This window comes from Dermochelys coriacea, chromosome 9, assembly GCF_009764565.3.
Source record: "Dermochelys coriacea isolate rDerCor1 chromosome 9, rDerCor1.pri.v4, whole genome shotgun sequence".
Classification (NCBI taxonomy): domain Eukaryota; kingdom Metazoa; phylum Chordata; order Testudines; family Dermochelyidae; genus Dermochelys; species Dermochelys coriacea.
The window spans coordinates 55,967,921-55,990,774 of NC_050076.1; the positions used below are offsets into that span (position 1 = coordinate 55,967,921).

The window sequence follows — 22,854 nt, forward strand, 5'->3', positions numbered from 1 at the left end:
GGTAGGAATAGCGGTCAGTAGGTTTCCGATACAGGGTGGTGTTTATGTGACCATCGCTTATTAGCACCGTAGTGTCCAGGAAGTGGATCTCTTGTGTGGACTGGTCCAGGCTGAGGTTGATGGTGGGATGGAAATTGTTGAAATCATGGTGGAATTCCTCAAGAGCTTCTTCACCATGGGTCCAGATGATGATGTCATCAATGGAGCACAAGTAGAGTAGGGGCATTAGGGGACGAGAGCTGAGGAAGCGTTGTTCTAAGTCAGCCATAAAAATGTTGGCATACTGTGGGGCCATCTACCAATGTGATATATGCCATCATGTGCCAGCAATGCCCCTCTGCCATATACATTGGCCAAACTGGACAGTCTCTACGTAAAAGAATGAATGGGCACAAATCAGACGTCAAGAATTATAACATTCAAAAACCAGTTGGAGAACACTTCAATCTCTCTGGTCACTCGATCACAGATCTTAGAGTGGCTATACTTTCAACAAAAAAGCTTCAAAAACAGACTCCAACGAGAGACTGCTGAATTGGAATTAATTTGCAAACTGGATACAATTAACTTAGGCTTGAATAGAGACTGGGAATGGATGAGTCATTACACAAAGTAAAACTATTTCCTCATGGTATTTCTCCCTCCCACCCCACCCCCCACTGTTCCTCTGATATTCTTGTTAACTGCTGGAATTAGCCTACCTTGCTTGTCACCATGAAAGGTTTTCCTCCTTCCCCCCCCTGCTGCTGGTGATGGCTTATCTTAAGTGATCACTCTCCTTACAGTGTGTATGATAAACCCATTGTTTCATGTTCTCTGTGTGTGTGTGTATATAAATCTCTCCTCTGTTTTTTCCACCAAATGCATCCGATGAAGTGGGCTGTAGCTCACGAAAGCTTATGCTCTAATAAATTTGTTAGTCTCTAAGGTGCCACAAGTACTCTTTTCTTTTTGCGAATACAGACTAACACGGCTGCTACTTTGAAACCTGTGATAAGGGGAAGGAATCTCACCAGCAGGTGTAGCTCACTAATTCCACCCTGGTTACAAGGGAGGTGGACGCTGCTCTTTTTAGAAGTGAGAACTGGGGTCTAGAACAGAAATATGTGCACAGAAACCCTAGGAACAGCAAAACTTGGGGAGAAGACGTAGATTCATGTTACCAATAAAGCCAATTCCCAGGAAGGGGTATATGTTTGGACTAAACACAGTTGCTCAGATTGTGGGAGTGGCCAAGTTGCACTTGATGCAGGACTTATACAAAGGAGACTATATGCTACCTTTGTTCTTCCCAGGTCTTGGTGCCTCTAAATTGCACTTTCCTGCCCTCAATGAGTCATTGAATCAGACAGAAATAGAACATAACCGTACTCTGGCCATGCCCACTATATATCCCCTGGGAAACTCACTCAGCCAGAGGAATTCCTGTAGGAGCAGATCAGTTTGAGTTACAGTTTCTGTGCCACTGAGTTGTGCAAAGGGGCTGTATCAGACCAGGTTGTGTAGGTTTTGGTCAGAGCATAATAGGAGCTTCTGCTATAGGCTGTATACTGTATTTTGTACACTAAGGCTACAAGGAATAAAATCTGACTGGTGCCATCATATTAAAAACAAATCAGTCTTTATTTTTATTAATTCTTATGTTTTATCAAGATTCTTACAGTCATAAAAAAAACATACATTCATTAGAAGATCACTGGAAATAACACCAAGATTCTCCAGCTGTTCTCCTAAGAAAGATTATGAGGTCTCCAGTTAGACTAGGGTATAATACTGGCAAAACATTATACAAGGTTTTGTAAATTAAAATAGTGGGTTTTTTTTTAAAATTCTGATCAAGTTTTAAATAGTCAAACCCCCAAGTCCCTGCCAGATAATCATACATTCACTGGAAAATGTTCTCATTAAATGTAAATGTTTGTCCTGATCCAGAAAAGGTTCATCTCAGACTTGTTTTCAGTTAGAACAATGAAATCCCACAAGCCTGGCATGGTAAACACATGCCCTTCTGCACTTCTCTCAGGCCTCTGGCCAGCATGGCTACTTCCCATGTAACACTGCCATTGGTTGCGCTCTGCCTATTGATGTATTGTGGCCAGAGGAGGAAGAGTTCATGCTCATTACAAGGGAATCCTATGGGTTGAGGCCATGCAAACAATCTGTTCCTCAATTCCACAGCCCTTCAGCAGGCCAAGCCCCGCATTTCAAATGGGGTTTTATTTGCATATTTTTGGTGCTGAGGAGCTGCCAGCGCCTAAGAGGTATGGAATCATGCTACCACTGTGTAATTACCTTTCCTGCTGCCCAGCTTCTTAACTCCTATTTCTGTACAATCAATGCACCTACATTCCCCTCTCTGCTGTGCAACAGAGAGGAAGGGAGCAGAGACATTGGTCAAGCGGCTAATAGCCCCAATCCATGAAGAAAATTGATGTATGTACCCTAGTTAACATGTATATTTTCTCCTTTCCCTTCCTTGTGGATTACCAAAATGCAAGCATAACCAGATGCTGTCTTTATAAACTGGCCTCTTCTATTCCATGGTGCCCCAATACGATCTTTGCCATCAAAACAGCCTAGTTTGATACATAATCACCAGTTTAGCCAAAATCTAATGAAAGACTGTAGTCTACTTCCATGACTTTACAAGATCTATGGACAGGATGATTACATTCTCTGTTAAACTAAGCGAGGGCACGGTGAATGAAAGGGGCAAAATTCTGTCCTGGTAAAGGGGTAAAACTCTGGCCTGGTTAGTCCAAAGCTGTCTTTGGCTCAGGGTGTTGTTGATGGGATGCTGTTTATACCTCTGATCTCAGACCTTTGTAATATCTGTGTGAAAGGAAAGATTACAGAGGAGTTGACATTACTGGAAACCCTACTCTGGGTACCAACTACAGTATTTCTAGTGTGCCTATAACTGTAGTATCCAAGTGTCAGCACGAATTGTTAACTCTGGCTTGGCGCTAGTGAGGCAAATGCTATAGAGAAGCCCTAAACACAGCTGATCTCAGCTGGGAGTTACAGGGACAAAGATATAATCATGATGCCCACTAAGAGCTGCCTGTTGGACACCTAGTGGAGCTCAGCAAATTATTACCACTGCCATGAATTTACCAACTGTGCCAGGATTACCCCACATACATACACCTATGAGCAAGTGAGGGGCAAATACCTATAATTCCAGGATCAGGAACATCACTGCCATAATCCTGCCATTTACACTCCAGAGATCTACCAGAATTTAATCTTCCATTTCCATAGCTGACTGCACCCACAAATCACATACTTAGATCGAAGAGGCCTAAGCTGCAGGTGTAATAATTTGCACATGTAAAATTGTAGGCCTGTGTTTGAAAACAGACTGTAAATTGTCTTGCTATGCAGAGTAAGAAGCACAGAGATTTTAAACTGCCCCACTGGCAGAAAGTGATAGAAAGCGCAGATGGTCTACCAAATCTGGATGCTGCTTACACTTTCTTCTTGCTGCGTGTAGCTCTTGCTAACATCCATGAGCAAGGACTATGAATGAAATAACAAAATCTAAAGTAGAGAGGAAAAGCCATCAACAGAGCATTAGAGAGTTAAGGCTTTTCAAGGGTTCCACCAGCTGGACTGGGATGGGAGATAATTCTAAGCACTGCAGCATGGGAGAGAATGACAGGTAGGCCCCATATATGCAGTCCTTTACCATTTCATTACAATCAAAGTGAGCAAAGCAGCTTTGAAAATTGTTGTTCAATCTGTCAGTGTCTAAAGTGCAGTTATGAGCTAGAGATACAGTCGATACAACAGGACATGCACCGGTTTCTCAGCAACACGAAGCTCTCAGGAACTAGCTGGCAGTGTCTTGTAAGGGTTCAGAATCCCTTTGGGGTCCAATATGGCCTTGATCTGCTGCATGAGAAGGACTGCCTCCTGTGGCTTACTGTATTGAATGTAATGCTTCTTCTTGAAGCCCAGTCCATGCTCTGCACTGATACTGCCATTATACTGTGCAGTCCACTTGTACACAAATGGCTCAATGGCATCCAGCAGGGAATGGCTGTAGGACTCAGCTGTGATGTTCAAGTGCAGGTTTCCATCTCCTGGAAGAAAGCATAACAGAGCTGGGTCTGAGATGGTTCTGCTGGAGAAACTGAATGACCCTGCTATGGAAATTTATCATTGGCTCTGCTGTGTAACAAAACAGCAGAGTGTGTGTTATGTCCTGAGAGCAGCTGTCCATTAGTATTCTACAAACAGTGGTTCCTCTCTTCAGACAGTTATGTGCTTGAATAACTCAGAAGGTTTCCTAGTTAATTGTGCCATCTCTAAGAAGTACAGTCTGTCAGAAAGCCCTCACAATGTAGAGTAAAATAACTTTCCATTTCCTGATTTTGTGCTTTTAGAACTTCAGCCATAATATTTCTTGTGGCAAAGATTTATCTAAAACTTACTTCACTAGGATTGTGACATTTTAATTTACCCATACCACATTATTCAATCTCTTCCAATTATATATTTGCAACCATTTAAATCAGGGGTTCTCAAACTGGGTGTCGGGACCCCTCAGAGGGTCACGAGGTTATTACATGGGGGGTCATGAGTTGTCAGCCTCCATCCCAAACTCTGCTTTGCCTCCAGCATTTATAATGGTGTTAAATATATTTAAAAGTGTTTTTAATTTATAAGGGGGGGTTGCACTCAGAGGCTTGCTATGTGAAAGGGGTCACCAGTACAAAAGTTTGAGAACCACTGATTTAAATGTACCTCTGGGTTACATTAATAGAGTTATGTTTTCTTTTGGACTGCCTCTGAATAATGATCTTTGATTCACATCTAAATATCTATTGACTATTTGGGAATCAAAATAAATCTAAAGTTTTTAGTGATTCATGTTCACTTCGGAAGCTCTCCCAAAAGGGAACATGACTCTTAACATTAATAAGTAGAATTAAAAATAATAATCCTATTTGTTATACAGTCAAATGTGTACAAAAGACAATCTTTATTAAGCAACATCCTCCTTAAAGACACTGCTCTAAAATATCTTCAAATAGAGAATGCTTAACAGTGCTACACTTCTAATGACTGCTCAGCTCTGTTAAGCAATCCATTTGTCTGTCTCCGGAGTAGCTGAAGTCAAGTTTCACTACATAAATTTCAAAATATCCCTTTGCAAATTCCAAGGCCCTTTTTTCTTCAATTGTATTATTTTAATCACTTTCTTCTGGTGGTTAATGGCTCAGCCATAACTGGTTTACAAATATTGCTACTTCCTCTAACAAGGACAGTGGTTACCTACCAAACATTTACATTTATTATTTGACAGTGCAGATCAAACTTATTGCCCAATTAAATCTACCCAAAACTCTACATAAGGAGCTACAAGGCAACATCTCTTTGAATAACTTCTTATACTGTGCTATTTTGTTAGCAATTGTTAATGTTATGAAGTCAATTTTTCCATTAGCATAGGGATCATGTCCGAAATTAGAGGATTTCCACAAATCCTCACACCTCCGACTAGAGCTATAGCTCTCAGTCAGCCAATTCCATCTAGTTTCCGTTTCTTAGAAGCTAAACTACAAAAGGAAATCTGTAATGTTTCCCAACTCACCTAGATGGCCATAGCCAACCACATTCTTGGCAGTCTTGCCCAGTCGAGCCCTGGTATCAATCACAAGGTCATAAAGTCTCTCCACAGGGAGTGAGATGTCATATTTGTAAACACAGCCATCATGAGTTAGGGCCTCTGTGATCCGCTCCCTCAGAGACCACAATATCTGTGATTCATTGGATCAAACAGGATAAAGTGGAGCGAGAAAATTAAAATGAACCAAATACAACAGATTTCATTCTTCATTAAGTTTGGGGATGGGGGTGGGGAAGAGGGGCAGGGAACTGTTATCCAACTATATGAGCTACTGTGATGGCCTTATGTCCTCCCTCGACATATGTATTATCTTACAGCTCCCAGAAACATCCATTTATATTTGTTTGGCAAATTGGCACCAGCATATGGTGGAGCTATGCATGAGGTCTCTAAATTCAGCAATTTCAGATAAAGCAGTACTGGTTAAAATAACTGACTTGCACAGTACCCTGCTACTGCAGTCTTTGGTTCCCATGCACCTCAGTCCTGCCTTACCAGTACCCTGCTATCTCAGCCCCATACAAACCATCTCAGCCTTGATGCACAGCAGCCTCTGGCTCTACATACGGGGCTCCTATCCAACTTTGACTGTGTTTAGTTCCTGTCTCGGAGAAAGGAGAAAACATATAATTTCATTTTCCTGGATATTTTAGAATGGCTAATTTTCTGTCTAGAGTGAATATTCAGATCTCCTGCCAGTGCATTGGCTGCAGGGGAAGGGGAAGACTATGGAAGCATCTCCCCACAAACATCCACAAAGCCATCTCACTGTCCTCTTTAAACTCTCCATTGCCAACAGGGCAACAAAAAACCACAATGGTCAGGCAACTGGTATGCAATGACCACTGCTTATCACACTGACCAGGAGTGTCTCGTTTCCTTTTTTCAGTGTTTCCTTGTGCTCTCCTGTTGGTTTGCTGTATCTATCTGTTGTCTCTTGTCTTGTATTTAAATTGTAAACTCCTTGGGATGGTGGCATCTCTATTACGTGCTGATACAGTGTTTGGCACAATAGGGCCCTAATACAGGACCCTAGGTGCTGCTATAATGTAAATAATCATCATCTCAGCTCTATGCTAGTACTCAAAGCTTGCTTCCCATACATGACTGCAACATGCTGCTGAGACTGAGAGTCCAGTCCAACACAAGATCTTCCACTATACACACCACTGTAACATATTCCAAGGAAGTGAGGGTCAAGGTATAGTCCAGCACTGCAAATCTTCCCACTTCTACAGAGGAATAAGGTTATTCTACTCCATCGCCTCTCAGCCTCTCTCTATTGTTTTTGTTTTGCTGGCTAAGGAAATGAGGAATTTCTCTACTACTTTGTGCTCAAGCAGAATTGCATGCCTAGAGAAAGAAGATTCAGCACCTCCTCATTAACACCATAAGAGAGGGCTCTGAGGAAAATATTGGCAGAACATTTGAAAACAGCCAAAAAAATTGTTGGCATACGTTTCACCACATAAACAAGCTACAGTTTTTCCTCCTGATGTCAGGAGACTTGGGAACTCCTAAACCACAGAACAAATTGTTTAACCATTCATCAAAGTACAAACTCAAATAGAGAATTATTCCATGAGTGTTTGTGTAGGACGGGGAATCACCTTTATTTTCTTATCCTCTGTAGCCACAGTCCCATCTGTCACCAAACCAGAGACCATGACACGTTCCAAGAAATTGTTCAGCTTTTCTTCATCATGGGCAGAATTGGAGCCTGATGTTTCAATTAAAATATAAAAGGGGCTTCCTGGAAATGAGAGGACAGAAAAAGATAATAGCAAGTAGAAGATAGGGATTTAATTCAGACGATTAAAAGATCATCTTGAGAAGTCACTGGGTTAAAAATAAAGCAACATTCTCTACAGTGACTCCTTTTGTATAAGGTAGAGGGCTGAGATAACTGATCTTCCCAAGCTTCAGCATCCTTTCACCATTCCCTATAGGAATTCTGCTGGCCAAGGCAGGACTGAAATAGTTGTGAATGCCTCCAGAGCTGTGATATGTGGGAAGACTCCCTCATGAACAACCGCTCTGCACTCTGCATTGGCTAGAGCGCACCGAGCTCTAGACAGAGCACAATGGATGCAATGTCCTCGAGAGTTGGAAATTCTGCAAATATTTTTTGATTTTGTCAGAGTATCTGCTTTGTGTTTGAAAGTGAGTGTTTCAGAGTGATACTATCTGTATGGAAATAAACTCTGCTACAAGGCATGCAGCTTATCTACTGCTTTCTTCAAGTTAACCAATGTAAATAAAGTCCAAAATTCTGAAAGGATGCACTTTCCCGCTGCATTTCACGTAGGTTCCCTCTGAGGAATCCCTCTCTGCTACTCTATAGCCTTGATGCTACATCAGTTGCTCTATGCACTGCCCTTGTTTTAATCACTCTTTATTGTAGCAGCTGCTGTTGAGATGGGGCCAATAACTTAAAATAAAATACCGCCCCCCAATAATACAAAAAATTATGATTCATGTGATAAAGAAAAGGAGTACTTGTGGCACCTTAGAGACTAACAAATTTATTTGAGCATAAGCTTTCGTGAGCTACAGCTCACTTCATTGGATGCATTCGGTGGAAAACCCGACGTAGGTCACGAAAGCTTATGTTCAAATAAATTTGTTAGTCTCTAAGGTGCCACAAGTACTCCTTTTCTTTTTTGCGAATACAGACTAACACGGCTGCTACTCTGAAACCGATTCATGTGATGTTTGAATGTCTCAGAATGACTAAGCTGGGGAGACAGGGAAGTTTGCTCAGTGATAAATTGTTACAATGTTACTGGAATTTATTCAGCCTATTTATTAGGTTGCTGTCTCCTTCCTACCCCACAGGACCAGACATAGTCCCTATGAAAAGCTGTCTTTTTGCTCTCTCTGGAGAGACCCCTTAATAACTGAACATGTAGGCTAAACACTTCTCTTGCCCTAGCAGGAGACTAGCTGCTCCATGGCAAGGTTGGAGTGCAGTGTTGGAACAGTGTGGGGAAATCCAGACTTCAGTTAACCTGGATACTGGACTCCCTTCTCACCTTTGGAGAGACCCTTCTTTAGATCAGCTAAGTATTTAGCCCACCATTCCCCCCTCCTCCCAAAAGAAATCCCCAGAAGATCTTTTTCCACAGCACAACAAAACATCAAGATACCTGGGTTCATAGCACAGCCTTATACTTCAGATCACCTGTCTATGCATGTACATTAATTCTAGTACCTGTCACTGGTTTGGACAGTTTGAGGTGGCTCTCAACCAATTTCATGCACTTGTCATCCATGAATTCGTATGCAGACAGGATCTCTCCCAGCATGCCTTTGCAGGTAGTGAAAGTTTCAAGAACCTGAGAGAAACTCTGACAACCTTTCCACAGACAACAAACACAGAAAAAATTAAAACTGCTAACATACTAAAAAATATTACCTGGCTCAAAATAGTTTGTCCAGGGTCCAGTAAATAATAATTAATGATGTGTGCTACACAGAACGCTGTTAGAAATGTTTGTGATGGTAAATGTTTAGAGTAGACCATGCAAGTACACCTCTTACCTGACTGGTCTTTTTCATACCAGTGATTTTTAGAAAACAGGACACCTTGGATCCTATCAAGATGCTTAGGGCACCATTTCCCTATTCCCCACTTATCTGGGCTAGAAGGGTGGTGAGGCAAGGAAGTGGTGAGGCAAAATATAACCAATACAGCTAACACTGGGTCCCTTCCCTTCTCTACTTCTACCTACCATTTTTCTACCTGAGAATGACATTTTGCCTGCCAGAGCTAAGCTAAAGCTCAAATGGCATGGTGACAGGTACCTTGGGAATACCACAGATGAGAGTTTTGCTAAATCCCAGTGACCACAAATATTTTAATACACACCACCAAACTCTCAAATATTTTGTTATTAGAAATAAAATCAAGTTGGTGATTTACAGCAATTTACTAACTTGTGCCTTCTCTCAATTCTCATTCTTTCCCAGCTTCTTCTGTCATTGGTTTCAGCAGTCAAGTTACTAAACAACAGCCCCTAGGATCACAGGGCAGCTTCATCTCCAGTAATATACCCCAAATCAATCTCTTGGTCCACTGATACTGTATGAACAGCATTGCATATTGTTTCTGGTTACCAACACCACAGCTGGAGAGTGAGAGAGGGACAGAGCCTACCTAGGAAGGCCAGATTCACAGACTTGGGTTTCCGTGGACAGAGGATAGAGACAGCAGTAATGACCCCCAAAGTCCCCTCTGACCCAATGAAAAGCTGCTTCAAATCATAGCCAGTATTATCCTTCCGCAGAGAAGCCAAGCAGTTCAGAATGGAGCCATCAGCCAAGACCTGGCAGAGGACAAAGAAACAATACTGATAAACCCTTCATTTCAATTACATAAATACACACAGGTGATGAGCTGGTGTGAAGAGACAAGATGATCAGAAGTTGCAGCAAACCTCTCAAGAGAGAGCCCTGCATGGATACATCTGATCCATAAAAATGGTCTGCAGATATCCACAGATTTGCAGGGCTCTACCCCTCAGCGCTGCAAAGTGGTTATATATTTTTTCCTTTTCCAATTATTGTCCCTCCCCACACTTTTTCCCTATCGCTTCTTCCACATAGCTCTCCCTGTCCAAGGCGCTCTCTCATCTACATCCTGCCCATTTTGCTCCACCAAATTCCTCTCTTCCTTAGATGCTCTGCTCATGTGTCTCATGTAAAGCAAGGAACAGTTACACCAATAAAAACAGAAATGTTTTTCATACCAATCAGTGATCTTTCTCCAATGGACATGATCAGCCACTATATGTAGATTTTAGCTTAGGACAGCTGATGTAACCAATGAAAGTAAAGTGCCAGTTTTGAAACAGTGAGGTAATTAATCATCAGAAGTAATAAGTTCTCCATCATTTGCGTCCTTAAACCAAAATTGGATGGGTTTCTAACAGGTATGCTCTAGTTAGAGATTGCCTTGACTTCTTAGACACATTAGAGATGAAAAAGACCACCTGGGTCATGTAATCCTTTCTCCTGCCAATACTGTTCTTTACAACAAACATACTAATGAATTTTTCAGTCTATCTTTAAATGTTCCAAACACCAGGACTTCCAGAAGTAAGCAGATTAATTTACAACCTAATAGAACTACAAAGACATTCAGCCAACACTTTTCTGTGTTTTAAGTGAACTTCATTAATAGGCTGGTAGCACGACCTATTTTGCCAAACCTTAATGGTTTGCGCTGACATTTTCCATGCACGGTGTCTGCCTCAGCCCTGTATCATAGAATCATAGAAGATTAGGGTTGGAAGAGACCTCAGGAGGTTATCTAGTCCATCCCCTGCTCAAAGCAAGACCAACACCAACTAAATCATCCCAGCGAGGGCTTTGTCAAGCTGGGCCTTAAAAAGCTTTAAGAATGAAGATTCTACCACCTCCCTAGATAACGCCTTCCAGTGCTTCACCACCCTCCTAGAGAAATAGTTTTTTCCTAATATCCAACCTAGACCTCCCTCACTGCAACTTGAGATCATTGCTTCTTGTTCTGTCATCTACCACCACTGAGAACAGCCTAGCTTCATTCTCTTTTGAACCCTCCTTCAGGTAGTTGAAGGTTGCTATCAAATCCCCCCTCACTCTTCTCTTCTGCAGACTAAATAAGCCCAGTTCCCTGCTGGTTTTAAGATTATATAGCAAGCGGCCACTAAGAGATAGTTACAGGTAGGATCTCTGTAAGCAGAGGTACAACGTCACGATTTCCAAGTTTTAATTAAAAGAGCTCTCTCCCCACTTCTTAGCACTAAAAGGCCATCTAACATCATTGGATGTCACCAGTAAGACAATGGTTAAAGTAGGAGGTTGAGAGTTAACTTTTAAAATATCTCTGTATCAAAAAATACTGATGTAAAGTCTTTTAACAACACTATTCAGGAGAGCTAGGAAAGTAACATTTTAAGGATGGCTGGAAATCTGCAGAAACTGGCAGCATAGAACCCTCAAATGTAGGGCAGGAAGTAATCTCAAAAATCACCAAGTCCAGCCTCCGGTGCTGAGGCAGGACCAAGTTGTAACACCCTGGCACCCTCTTATTCACCATCATATAATTAGGATATGTTTTGCACAAAGTATGCCTTGTGAGGTATTCTAAAAGTCTTGATCAGATAGACGTTAATCTCTCATTGGATTATATGTGCTATCATTGTATGTGAAGTTATGAAATTTGGCTATGTATATGTTACTGAAACAGGTTGTGAAAACAGCCACAAGCAACCTTTCAGGTACAACAATAAAAAGACCAAACAATATTAATGGCTTATTGAGGAAAAGCACACGAACACAAGGATTACCCCAGGAGCTGTGTACAACAGAAACCTCTCAGAGACAGCACTACTGTTTGGACCCAGGTCACAGCAAAAGAGCTTTCCAGCAAGTAGGAAAAAAAAAAAAAGATATAAAAGGGGGAAATGACAACATGAAGGTACCTCACTCTCCCTATAACTACACACCTGAAAACACCCGAGGAACAAAGACTGGACTGGGGGAAGTGATGGTCCCAGGCTAAAGGGATTTCTAGCATGCGTATGAAAACCTGGGAAACCGAAGCTGCTAAGCAAAGGCAGCTTGTGCCTTAAGAATCTGCCAGCCTGTTTATCACTCAGGGTGAGAATTTGCCAATCCATATCCTACCTATCTAGTATGTTAAACTCATCTTGCATTTTTGTTTATTTACTGCGTAATCTGCTTTGATCTGTTTGCTATCACTTCTAATCACTTAAAATCTATCTTTTGTAGTTAATAAAAACTTATTTTATGTTTTAATCCAAAACAGTGTGCATTTGATTAAGGTGTCTGGGGAAAATCTCATCTTGATTACCACAAGTATGCATGGTCCTCTTCACATTGAGGGAGACACAGACCAGGTGTTAAACCCATATACTGGCCAGATTTGACCAGGGCAAGATGGTACTGGTCTGTGGTCCTAGGCTGAGAAGCTGGTGGTTAGAGAGTCTGCATGTAACTGCACCTGGGTGTGTCCCTACCTGCGTGAATGCTGGTGAAAGTGCAGGCTGGATGGCTTTGCAGCTTGTCACAGCAGTTAAGTGCGAGAGGGAGCCTAGGCTGGTGGGTCAGAGGGCTCAGTGGTACCCCAGTTCCAGGCAGCACCTCAAGGGCAACTCATCACACAAGTAAACCTAGACCATCCCTGACAGGTGTTTGAAGGGTTTTAAGAACAGGTTGGACAACAGGGGATTCCACCACCTCTCTTGGAAGCCTTTTCCAGTGCTTAACTACTCTTAGAGAAGAGGAAAAACTTTCTAACTCCAACCAAAATCTGACATTACACCCATTACTTCTTGTCCTCCCTTCAGTGGACATGGGGAATTGATCACAGTCCCCTTTATAACAGCCCTTAACATACTGGAAGACTTATCAGGTTCCCCTCTCAGCCTTTTCTTCTCAAGACTAAACATGCCCAGTTTTTTTTAACCTTTTCTCATAGTCCCGGTTATCTAAATCATTTATCATTTTTGTTGGTCCAGAGGAGAGCAGTGTTCTCTCTAATTTTTTAGATCCATGTGCAGAATGAATTTTGTTATGTGTACCAATATGGAGCTGATGTGTGGTGGGGGGTGGGACTGAGGGGTTTGGAGTGAGGGAGAGGGCTCAGGGCTAGGGCAGAGGGTTGGGCGTGGGGGGGTGAGGGCTCTGGCTAGGGGTGCGGGCTCTGAGGTGGGGCTGGGGATGAGGGGTTCGGGAGGGGGGGCTCAGAGGTGGGGCAGAGAGTTGGGTGCTGGGGGTGACTGCTCCAATTCGGGATGAACGCTCTGGGATGGGGCCAGGGATGAGGGGTTTGGGGTTCAGGCTGTCCTGGGGCTGTGGCAGGGAGAGAGGACTCCCCCCAGCCCTCTCTCTCTGCTGCAGCTCGGGGCCAGGTGAGAGGCGCTTCTCCCTGGCTGCGGCAGCTCCGGCACGCCTGGGCTGGGGGAGGGGCTCTTCTCCCTGGCAGCTCTGGCAGGCCTGGGCTGGGCCAGAGATCCTCTCCCCGGCTGTGGTAGTTCTGGCGGGCCTGGGCCGGGTGAAGGGCTCCTCTCCTTGGCAGCTCCAGTGGGCCTGAGCTGGGCCGGGGGAAGGGCTCCTCTTCCCGGCTGCGGCCATTCCAGCAGGCCTGGGCTGGGTGAGGGGTGCCTCTCCCCACCTGCACAGCCCTTGATAGCCTGCAGCACAGCCACACAGCTTACAAGGGAATTTAGCTCTGGACTCTCTCCAATTTGTCCACCTCTCTCAAAGTGTGGGCCAACAACTGGACACACAGTACTCCAGCTGAGGCCTCGCCAGTGCTGAATAGAGCAGGACAACTACTTACATAGCACACTCCTGTTAATACACCCTAGAATTACATTAGCCTTTTTCACAACTGCATCACACTGTTAACTCGTATGCAATTAGTGATCCACTATAACCTCCGATTCTATTCAGCAGTACTACCAGCTAACTAATTATGCCCCATTTTGTAGTTGTGCATTTGATTTTTCCTTCCTAAGCACAGTACTTTGTACTTGTCTTTATTAAACTTCACCTTGTTGATTTCTGACTAATTCTCCAATTTGTCAAGGTCATTTTAAATTTTAATCCCATCCTCCAAAGCACTTGCAACCTCTCCCAGGTTGGTGTTGTGATGTACATTTTTAGAACAACAGGAATATAAAAACAGGATGGTGGCAGGATACAGGATGGAAAGTTCAGATACAGAAAGCAGCTACAAGACACTCATCTTACCACTTCCAGTCCCAGAACTGTCCCTCGGAGAGAGCCGTACCTCAACAGCCTCAGGCCTCCTGCATTTGTTGCCACATTACCACCAATGTGGCAGCTGCCCTTTGCCCCAAGGTCAAGTGGCATGACGAAGTCCAGCTCTTCAAGATACTTGTTCAGGTTCTCTAAAATACAGCCAGCCTGGCAAACAAGGATTCCTGAAAACACAAGAATCAAGCTACAATTTGACACACAGAAATGATCTCCTAAAGAGACAGGACAGTGGTAAGCAACTAGGACCTCCTCTTTCTCCAAAACGTCTACCTTGATGGTACAATTAAAATCCAAAACAACTCGTCATGGCTCTATCTCCCTCCTACTGAAGTCTATGGGAGTTTTCAGAGTAGCAGCCGTGTTAGTCTGTATTCGCAAAAAGAAAATGACTACTTGTGGCACCTTAGAGACTAACAAATTTATTTGAGCATAAGCTTTCGTGAGCTACAGCTCACTTCATCAGTTGCATTCAGTGGAAAATACAGTGGGGAGATTTATATACACACAGAGAGAACATGAAACAATGGGTTTTATCATACACACTGTAAGGAGAGTGATCACTTAAGATGAGCTATTACCAGCAGGAAGTGGGGGGGAAGGGAGAAGAAAAACTTTTGTGGTGATAATCAAGGTGGGCCATTTCCAGCAGTTGACAAGAACGTCTGAGGAACAGTGGGGGGTTGGGGGGGGGGGGAATAACATGGGGAAATAGTTTTACTTCATGTAATGACCCATCCACTCCCAGTCTCTATTCAAGCCTAAGTTAATTGTATCCAGTTTGCAAATTAATTCCAATTCAGCAGTCTCTCATTGGAGTCTGTTTTTGAAGCTTTTTTTGTTGAAGGATAGCCACCCTCAGGTCTGTAATCGAGTGACCAGAGAGAGACTGAAGTGTTCTCCGACTGGTTTTTGAATGTTATAATTCTTGAAGTCTGATTTGTGTCCATTTATTCTTTTACGTAGATACTGTCCAGTTTGACCAATGTACACGGCAGAGGGGCATTGCTGGCACATGATGGCATATATCACATTGGTAGATGCGCAGGTGAACGAGCCTCTGATAGTGTGGCTGATGTTATTAGGCCCTATGATGGTATAATGCGGTTGTATCGTAGAGCTTGGCTGTAGACAATGGATTGTGTGGTGTGATCTGGGTGAAAGCTGGAGGCATGTAGGTAGGAATAGCAGTAGGTTTCCGGTATAGGGTGGTGTTTATGTGACCATTGCTTATTAGCACCGTAGTGTCCAGGAAGTGGATCTCTTGTGTGGACTGGTCCAGGCTGACGATGGTGGGATGGAAATTGTTGAAATCATGGTGGAATTCCTCAAAGACTTCTTTTCCATGGGTCCAGATGATGAAGATATCATCAATGTAGCAAGTAGCGCTATTCCTACCTACATGCCTCCAGCTTTCACCCAGATCACACCACACGATCCATTGTCTACAGCCAAGCTCTATGATATAACCACATTAGCTCCAACCCCTCAGACAGAGGCAAACACCTACAAGATCTCTATCAAGCATTCTTACAACTACAATACCCACCTGCTGAAGTGAAGAAACAGATTGACAGAGCCAGAAGAGTACCCAGAAGTCACCTACTACAGGACAAGCCCAACAAAGAAAATAACAGAACGTCACTAGCCATCACCTTCACCCCCAATTAAAACCTCTCCAACGCATCATCAAGGATCTACAACCTATCCTGAAGGACGACCCATCACTCTCACAGATCTTGGGAGACAGGCCAGTCCTTGCTTACAGACAGCCCCCCAATCTGAAGCAAATACTCACCAGCAATCACACACCACACAACAGAACCACTAACCCAGGAACCTATCCTTGCAACAAAGCCCGTTGCCAACTCTGTCCACATATCTATTCAGGGGACACCATCATAGGGCCTAATCACATCAGCCACACTATCAGAGACTTGTTCACCTGCACATCTACCAATGTGAAATATGCCATCATGTGCCAGCAATGCCCCTCTGCCGTGTACATTGGTCAAACTCTACATAAAAGAATAAATGGACACAAATCAGACGTCAAGAATTATAACATTCAAAAACCATTCAGAGAACACTTCAATCTCTCTGGTCACTCGATTACAGACCTGAGAGTGGCTATTCTTCAACAAAAAAAAACTTCAAAAACAGACTCCAACAAGAGACTGCTGAATTGGAATTAATTTGCAAACTGGATACAATTAACTTAGGCTTGAATAGAGATTGGGAGTGGATGGCTCATTACACAAAGTAAAACTATTTCCCCATGTTATTCCCCCACCCCCCACTGTTCCTCAGACATTCTTGTCAACTGCTGGAAATGGCCCACCTTGATCATCACCACAAAAGGTTTTCTCTTCCCCCCCCCCCACACTTCCTGTTGGTAATAGCTCATCTTAAGTGATCACTCTCCTTACAGTGTGTATGATAAAACCCATTGTTTCATGTTCTCTCTGTGTGTATATAAATCTCCCCACTGTATTTTCCACTGAATGCATCCGATGAAGTGAGCTATAGCTCACGAAAGCTTATGCTCAAATAAATTTGTTAGTCTCTAAGGTGCCACAAGTATTCCTTTTCTTTATGGGAGGTTTGACACTGACTTCAGGAGGCGAAGGCGCTGGATTGGTATCTGGAACACCAGGGTACCAAATATTTCTCTCCCTTTAATTTTCCCTTACCTCAACCTTTTAAGAACTTAAATGTTCAAATCAACCAGAGGTTCTCTCATTTCCAAAGTCCAACCACATATGCATACTTTTCCCATTTCTCTCCTCCACAAATGCCTGTGCAGACTGGCCAAAAACCTGGCAGATCCTTTCTTCAATACAGCTGTAATTTATGTCCTATCCTTTACTATCAGATCCAGATAGTATCCCATACGGATTTCTTAAACAGATACTGGGATGAGTGCAGGTACTCCTTTTCCTTCCCCCAGTCTCCATGTACTAACAGAAACAACATCAGAAGAATCCCGGATTCAGGAAGCCCCTGCTGCCTCCTCGTGGTGCTGCTGGTCTGGATCCCTGCTGATATACTACACTAAGCACCTCTCTGAAGAAGGGCAGGATTCAGAGGACTAAAAGATGAGCCCTTTTACATTAGAACAAATATATTTACCAGACACACTGTTGAAGCTGATGACCTGGTTCATCAGAGCTGTGGAGAGAATAATCTCATCAAAGACAGGAACGCTGCCCCCCACAAGGCCAGTGTTACCTCCCTGGGGGTTTACTGCCAAGTTCCTTTTGTTACAATACCTGAAAGGGAACACATTGTTCAACGGTCACACTGCTCAGAGCCATGCCCCACTTCCCTTCTACATGCCTCTGGGAGATTTGTTCTCACATGCACACGTGCAGTTGAATTAATCGGTTGTCCATATTAACGCTAATTGTTTCAGTCCTAAAAACTGAATTTGAGATGAAGGGCCAGTTTCAGATAGAGAGTGAGTGAGAAAGCACAACTCCTGCTGATGCCAATAGGCCTTGAATAAAGGAATATAAATGTAGGACCATCACTTTTTTGGCAGTTTCAGTTGTACAATACGATATTTTTACTCCCAACAGCAGTCAACTCCTTTTAGAAACTAATTGTTCATGAGGCTGCCTTTGTTAGCAAATCTCTATCACACTGCTGTGTGTTCTTTCCACCTCATTGCATGAGATTTTGGTTTCTTTGGTTTTGCTGGGGCTCCCATGTCCCCCAGAGCAGTGGTGTGTGGGAGCTCCAGGGTCCCCCTGCCCATGGAACTGGGCAGCAGTGGGGAGTTCCCCCACTGGCGGGCAACTGTGGCATCTGTCGGCCACCTGCTGCCTGCTGGGCAGCTGCGGGGAGGTCTCCGCAGGGGACCCCTGCCACGGCTAGGCAGCTGCGGGATCCACTGGCCACCTGCCACAGCTGGGCAGCTACGGAGTGAAGGCTGGGAGCTGTGGGGGGCAGGGCTGGCTGGGAGCTCCAGCCCCAGGTTAGAAAATGTCATGGAGGTCAATGGAAGTCATGGAATCCGTGACTTCTGTGACCTCATCGTAGCCTTATTTATAGAGAACTATGGGTACGTGCAGGGCATCTTACAGAACAAGTAAAAAGACAGGTCTCTGCCCCACAGAGCTTACAATCTAATTCCAAAATTGCAGTCTAAGTTAATTCCCTGCTTAGACCTCATACACATGTACAGGGTGGAGGATTAAGGAAGGACTAAGAACAGAAGGCCAATTCAGGCTCTTAGAGGAAATACAGGATACTATCAAGAACAGCTGTTTACTAGCAAGGGGCCTTCAAGAAGGTAAAGTACCACAACCAGTTCTTACACAGCTGTGATGCATCTCAGGATAAGGACTATCTAGTTATGTAAAAATATTTTTTAGTTTCTCTTGTAACTAATGGACTTTAAAAATCTCCTCTAAAACCTCTTAGAACTAGGAAAATATGGTATTCTTTTGTTGCTGAACCAAGAGACATCCTGAATCCTGCAAATTCCAGTTGTATTAAGTGTACAAAGCTGCAGTGTACTAGGAAATATTTCAAAAATGCAGATCTTGATAGTAGAAGGTTTTAGGATCACTTTACACTTTGTTGTAACACACCTGGTATTGGGCTCATACACTGTTGTAAAATATGATCAACCTTTAACTGTCTGAACCACCAAGTTGTGAGCTTAGGACTCGATTCTACACCCAGCGTAGATCCTTTTCTACACCTAGGAAAGTGTCATTGACTTCGATGGATACAGGATCAGACCTTCAGGTTCAGGAGCTGTTTGAAGCTGGGATCAGGCTCAAGGTTTCTCTGGGAGGATTTATTTTGAATCTCTTATTTTATTTTCCTTTTGTTCTCCTAATCTCCTTTTTGCCCTTTGGCTATTTTTCTCCTTCATCCTGAGCTTGTTGTGACCTTCTGAGGGTGGTCCCTTCCTGCTACTGGTACTGTTTCCAATTAGGTCAGTTCAGTGGAGCAGAGAAAACACTAGTGATGAGACGTTGCCCTCTACACCCCCCCCCGCCCCCACACACTCTACTACTTAGTATTTTCTAATCAGGGCAGGGCCACAGGTGTGTGGATCTGAGGAGCCAGATGTTTCCCATTTGGCATTTATAGTATTTGTTAGCTGTTCTCAGTGATCACATTGCTAGTTAGGAACCCATTACTTTCCCTAAACATATGAAAGCTCTCTTGGTCTAGCTTTTATAGTTAGACTGGATTTTGCTCATTCATGCACATTACCTGGTTTCTTGATTAAATCTGGTATCAATGTCAAATGATATAATGAGAAAGTTAGTAGAGTACAGCAAAGACAGAATTCAGAGATAGTAAAATAGAAGCACTAAGTAGCAAAGATCAGTTAAAAAGATGTAAATTACCTGAGAATCTCAGATACCTCTGCTGCTGTCCGTGGCCTCAGCAACATAGTACTGCAGCCTGCAATGGAAGTAAGGTATAGTAAAATCAATCTGAAGCAAAGATTGTGGCCAAAAAGAAAAACCTGACATCTTTTGGTATTTCTGACACTAGTGGCAACAGAACATGCCAGGGCCACCTGCACCATGAGGTTCAATTATGAGGTGAGGTTACTTGTTCCTTGGGTGTTGCAGAACAGGTAAAATCATGGAAGAAACATGTTCCTGCAATGCTCCAATAGTAACCAAACTCGCTGATCAGAAATGACATTGATGGGCTGCAAAGGGAGCAATGTCCCATAATAAAAGGAATAATACCAAGCTCTCATATAGTGTTTTTTATCTATGCTCTCCAAGCACTTTAGTAAAGAGGTAAATATCATTATTCTCATTTTACAATTAGTCAGAGTACGTTGCTATGGTGAGGACATGAGATGGTCAGAAAATAAGAGAGATTAAATGGCAAGAGTTTTGTTCAATATCTTCATAAATGATCTGGAGGATGGTGTGGATTGCACTCTCAGCAAATTTGCGGATGATACTAAACTGGGAGGAGTGGTAGATACGCTGGAGGGGAGGGATAGGATACAGAAGGACCTAGACAAATTGGAAGATTGGGCCAAAAGAAATCTAATGAGGTTCAATAAGGATAAGTGCAGGGTCCTGCACTTAGGATGGAAGAATCCAATGCACCGCTACAGACTAGGGACCGAATGGCTCGGCAGCAGTTCTGCGGAAAAGGACCTAGGGGTGACAGTGGACGAGAAGCTGGATATGAGTCAGCAGTGTGCCCTTGTTGCCAAGAAGGCCAATGGCATTTTGGGATGTATAAGTAGGGGCATAGCGAGCAGATCGAGGGACGTGATCGTTCCCCTCTATTTGACACTGGTGAGGCCTCATCTGGAGTACTGTGTCCAGTTTTGGGCCCCACACTACAAGAAGGATGTGGATAAATTGGAAAGAGTACAGCGAAGGGCAACAAAAATGATTAGGGGTCTAGAGCACATGACTTATGAGGAGAGGCTGAGGGAGCTGGGATTGTTTAGTCTGCAGAAGAGAAGAATGAGGGGGGATTTGATAGCTGCTTTCAACTACCTGAAAGGGGGTTTCAAAGAGGATGGCTCTAGACTGTTCTCAATGGTAGCAGATGACAGAACGAGGAGTAATGGTCTCAAGTTGCAATGGGGGAGGTTTAGATTGGATATTAGGAAAAACTTTTTCACTAAGAGGGTGGTGAAACACTGGAATGCGTTACCTAGGGAGGTGGTAGAATCTCCTTCCTTAGAGGTTTTTAAGGTCAGGCTTGACAAAGCCCTGGCTAGGATGATTTAACTGGGACTTGGTCCTGCTTTGAGCAGGGGGTTGGACTAGATGACCTTCTGGGGTCCCTTCCAACCCTGATATTCTATGATTCTATGATTCTATGAAATACCATCTCTCATGTGATTGGATTTTTTCCCCACAGAAGAACTTGGATAATTGGCCAGATGTAATAATGGGTGACTTTCACCTCTCCCTGAAGTACTGTACACATAGTCTGCTAGAAAAAGCAGGGTTCAAAATTAGGTAAATCACTGGTAGGGCCCTACCAAATTCATGGCTATCAAAAACATGTCGCGGACCATGAAATCTGGTCTCCTCCCATGAAATTTGTACAGTATAGGGTAAAAGCACACAAAAGACAAGATTTCATGGGGGGAGACCAGTGTTTCTCAAATTGGGGGTCCTGACCCAAAAGGGAGTTTCTGGGGGTTGGAAGGTTATTTTACAGGGGTCACAGTATTGCCACCCTTACTTCTGTGTTGCCTGCAGAGCTGGGTGGTCGCAGAGTGGCAGCTGTTGGCTGGGTGCCCAGCTTTGAAGGCAGTACCCTACCATCAGCAGTGCAGAAGTAAGGGTGACATACCATACCATGTCAACCTTCCGCACTGCAGCCTTCAGAGCTGGGCAGCCAGAGAGTGGTGGCTGCTGACTGAAGGCTTAGCGCTGCAGGCAGCAGAGCAGAAGAAGGGTGGCAATACCATACCATGCCATCCTTACTTCTGCGCTGCTGCTGGTGGCGGCTCTGCCTTCAGAGTTGGGATCCCAGCCAGCAGCCACTGCTCTCCAGCTGCCCAGCTCTGAAGGCAGCACTGCCGCCAGCAACAGCACAGAAGTAAGGATAGCAGTACCGCAACATCCCCTACAATAATCTTACACACACACAACTCCTTTTTTGGGTCAAGATGCCTACAATTACAACACCGTGAAATTTTATATTTAAATAGCTGAAATCATTAAACTTATGATTTTAAAAATCCTATGACCGTGAAATGACCAAAATGGATCATGAATGTGTTAGGGCCCTAATCATTGGTCTGTGTCAGAGACAAATCTTAAATTTCCTAAATTAGCTCTACTCAGTCTGGTGTTCTGCTTCATTGCCTTGGCATTGGCAACCATGGAAAACGTATGCCATTTTCCATGCTAAGAGAATAAATAAGTGGAGACACGAAAACTCCAACAACAATCACCCTCTCAAAAACAAGTCAGCTGTTTTGAAGACTGAAGAATAATACCCTACTGTAGGGTATTTTAACACCTTGCTCTAAATACTCACGGGGTCAGTGAGTTTAATGATGATACAAGGCAAGTACTTTATAGAGCTCTCACATATCTACAGGCACCCTTGCATTTTTAGACTAATTTTCAGGGACAACATCCAATAGCTCCATCGTGAGGATAATCTGAAGATTTCAAATGAACACCCTTATTTTTAAGGTGGATACCATACTCTAAAAGAAAAAAATCAAACAAAACATAATTGACTGCTTAGTGGATGAATTTCACTATAAATGAACTATTTCAAAAGCAAGGTAAAACTTTGGGTATATGTAAACAAAAACATAATTTAACAGTTAACCAAAAGAGCTGATTGGGAAATATTTTTTGTTCCAATGAAAAATTCTGACAAAAATAAGAGTTTGACCCAAAAAAAATTCATAGGAAAGTATTTTTTTAAATAAAAATTTCAACCAG

General features: G+C 43.3%; 1 protein-coding gene across 3 annotated transcripts in view; it reads right to left on the reverse strand.

The window, feature by feature from the left end:
- Window positions 1-1,604: 1,604 nt before the first annotated feature.
- D2HGDH (D-2-hydroxyglutarate dehydrogenase) overlaps window positions 1,605-22,854 on the reverse strand; it is a 43,206-nt gene continuing 21,956 nt past the window's right edge. For 2 of the 3 annotated variants that reach the window (XM_038417194.1, XM_038417195.2), the window contains 8 exons: window positions 19,801-19,858; window positions 17,561-17,700; window positions 14,402-14,595; window positions 9,798-9,966; window positions 8,853-8,996; window positions 7,249-7,391; window positions 5,603-5,768; window positions 1,605-4,088 (listed from right to left, as the gene is read on the reverse strand). In XM_038417194.1, coding sequence (XP_038273122.1) covers window positions 3,829-4,088; window positions 5,603-5,768; window positions 7,249-7,391; window positions 8,853-8,996; window positions 9,798-9,966; window positions 14,402-14,595; window positions 17,561-17,700; window positions 19,801-19,858 — 1,274 coding nt within the window. In that variant the 3' untranslated portion in view covers window positions 1,605-3,828. The remainder of the gene's footprint in view (window positions 4,089-5,602; window positions 5,769-7,248; window positions 7,392-8,852; window positions 8,997-9,797; window positions 9,967-14,401; window positions 14,596-17,560; window positions 17,701-19,800; window positions 19,859-22,854) is intronic. The other variant, XM_038417197.2, reaches the window with a different exon arrangement.